General features: G+C 38.7%; 1 protein-coding gene across 4 annotated transcripts; it reads right to left on the bottom strand.

Annotated features, from left to right (window-relative positions):
- Window positions 1–257: 257 nt before the first annotated feature.
- LOC112772062 (transcription factor GTE7-like) lies at window positions 258–2,374 on the bottom strand. 4 transcript variants are annotated; one of them, XR_003187332.2, is made up of 5 exons: window positions 1,611–2,374; window positions 1,151–1,525; window positions 991–1,031; window positions 774–896; window positions 258–674 (listed from the first exon to the last, which is right to left on the bottom strand). XR_003187332.2 is itself a non-coding variant. In XM_072225184.1 (5 exons), exons 1-2 carry the CDS (start codon window positions 1,740–1,742, stop codon window positions 1,262–1,264), a joined length of 339 nt encoding a protein of 112 aa, XP_072081285.1. In that variant the 5' UTR covers window positions 1,743–2,373; the 3' UTR covers window positions 258–674; window positions 774–896; window positions 991–1,031; window positions 1,151–1,261. The 4 variants fall into 4 exon arrangements, 1 of the variants encoding a protein (XP_072081285.1); XR_003187335.2 differs by having other exon boundaries at window positions 1,151–1,514; window positions 1,611–2,367; XR_003187334.2 differs by having other exon boundaries at window positions 1,151–1,478; window positions 1,611–2,367.

The raw sequence follows: 2,374 nt of genomic DNA, 5'->3' as shown, positions 1-2,374 counted from the left end.
TAGGTAATTTTCTATGTCCAAGTTGCTTAAGTTAGCATATTCCAACAATGTTAGTACTTAGTAATACTAATAACAACGTTTATTAGTTTTGAAAATTATCAATTTTATTTTATAAAAAGTTTTCCCTATTTTTAATATTGGTTCGTCTCATTCAACACTCAACAGTCTCCACCGCCAAAGCAGCTACCAGAGCATTCGAAAATCCATCTTCAAAACCAAATGATCCTTTCTTTCTGGTCCATCTTTTTACACCTCCCTTGAAAGAATAGGTGATTATATAATGAGTCATTAAAGTCTGTGGTACATACAAAATTTAAATCTCTAATCTGATCAATTGTCGATCCCAACAAGTAAGATACATATCCTTTTGATTAAAGGCCATCTCCATCGAGGATAATTCTATTTACTGTAGCAGTAATGTGTACAAGGTGAACTCAAACACATTGATTCTCCCTAATCTATTATCCTAATTTCTAACTAATCTAACGGAACTAAACTAAGATTTTCACCACATTGCACTCTAATTTCTGGCCTACCATTTTTTTTTATTAGCTCTTCAGTATTAGAAATCCTTTTTACAAAATAATGCACACCACAAACCACTTCTAGCAGTTGTGCTGCCACCAAAAATCCATCCAATATGAAACAGCAAACCATGTTCACAGCAACACTACCTGAAATAACAATGCAATCACAAATTTAGCCATCATTCCATCTGCAAAAAATTAAAGCATTACAGCGAGGGAGATATAAAGAGAATCAAAAGCACACACCTAGTCCATGAATTGAAGCTGCACACTCAAAAGAAGCCGTGAAGCAAATCATTTTCTTCGGCAGAACACCACACATTGGCCATGCTTCAGAATCACTCCTTGAGCAACTCGCTGAATCTGAATCTGCAAAGATTAAAATAAGAGTAAATTTTAAGTTTCTCTGCTAACAAATTGTCTCAAGAACAAACCAAATAACAGCTAGAAGCAAATTTAGTACCACTAGAGAAGAATCACTACTTGAACTGCTGGAGTCAATTCCTGTCCATTTGATCACAGTAACAAATTAGTATATATGGTAAGAAAATAAGTACGATGCTATATAAAATAAGTCCAACTCATTCAACAGATAAATGCACAAAAAATGAGAGGGCTTTTACCCCATTGAATTTATTGGATGCTGCATTGTTGTTGTTCAAGTTGCCAAGTAGTGCCTGCCGCTTAATTTTGCTCATCATCTTCTTCCAATTGGTCAATAATCGATCAAGTTCTCAAAGGGTTTCAGTGTCAACAGCCTCAATATCAAGCTCAATCTCATCCTCGTCTTGCTTCAGATTCCCATTCCTATTCCTTATGATCTGTATCACCTGCTCCATTTTCTCAGGAGGCAAACTCTGCAACCCAATACCTAACTTGTGTTTCTCCTCAAGGCTCATCTCCCTCTTATTGGGGTCCTTTGCCTTATTGGGTCCTTCTCCCTACAAACAACTTTGAAGTATCTCAGCATCTCATCGTGAAGCCTCTCTATATTTTTCCTAGGCACCGAAAATAGAGTCTCACGTGATAGAAATTATGCAACAACAACATAAAAGAGGGATTGATGAAACTGAAGAAACTCACCAGTTTGAGATCACCTTTGCGGGCGCAAACATGAAGAGAAGTCCAACCTCTATCTTCGGTACCAACGCTAGGCCTCAGCATGCGCCTCCTCAACGGGATTCTCCTGAACAACACTGGCTGCGCCTCCAGCATCTCTTCTCACTCCAACACCCAAAAACGACACCCCCAAAATAAAAACGACGATCCAATAAAAAAAACCCCTAAAATACAAATCCCCAAAACGACTATTCTTTGTTTTCGCAGGAAACAGCAGGGAACAGACAAGAGTAATAGACGTATAAAGGGGGAAATTAACGAGAGTGATGAGCGACGCAACAGGGATTAAAAGGATTCAAGCCAGGACTGAATACGCGAAGGTTCTGAAGGGCAAGGATGGAGTCCATGAAGGGAGAAGAGTTGATGATCATAATTGATTATGCGAATATTAGGGTTTTTGATGAAGAAAGATGAGTATTGAGAGTGGGATCAGGGGATTGAGGTGATTAATGGGAATCAGATGAATCCTTTCTTGATTAGGATTAGGGTTGATGGGAACATGGAGATCAATCCTTTCTTCATGATCTTCTGTAGAACCTGTGAGCAGGACTTCATCAAGTTTCAATCTCTGAATTCGATCGTTTCAAATCTTTGGTGATGGAATTCACCGGAAACAGCTGTTTGTCGCCGGAGACTTTCTTGGTGGACGATTTTTGGGAGGGCCATTAAAGCTCTGCCTGGATTAAAATTCTCTATTCTCGACCCCAATCCAATTTACCCATACATTC

The sequence above is a fragment of the Arachis hypogaea genome, chromosome 18 (assembly GCF_003086295.3).
Source record: "Arachis hypogaea cultivar Tifrunner chromosome 18, arahy.Tifrunner.gnm2.J5K5, whole genome shotgun sequence".
NCBI lineage: Eukaryota > Viridiplantae > Streptophyta > Magnoliopsida > Fabales > Fabaceae > Arachis > Arachis hypogaea.
This window is presented reverse-complemented; position numbering and strand designations above follow the sequence as displayed.

What these genes read in the sequence shown, in the direction of transcription:
- LOC112772062 (XM_072225184.1), bottom strand. Translation starts at nt 1,742, where the DNA reads ATGCTGGAGGCGCAGCCAGTGTTGTTCAGGAGAATCCCGTTGAGGAGG. An exon ending in GCAAAGGTGATCTCAAACTG is followed by an intron (nt 1,469 to 1,610) that starts GTGAGTTTCTTC and finishes AGTTGTTTGTAG; the next exon opens with GGAGAAGGACCCAATAAGGC.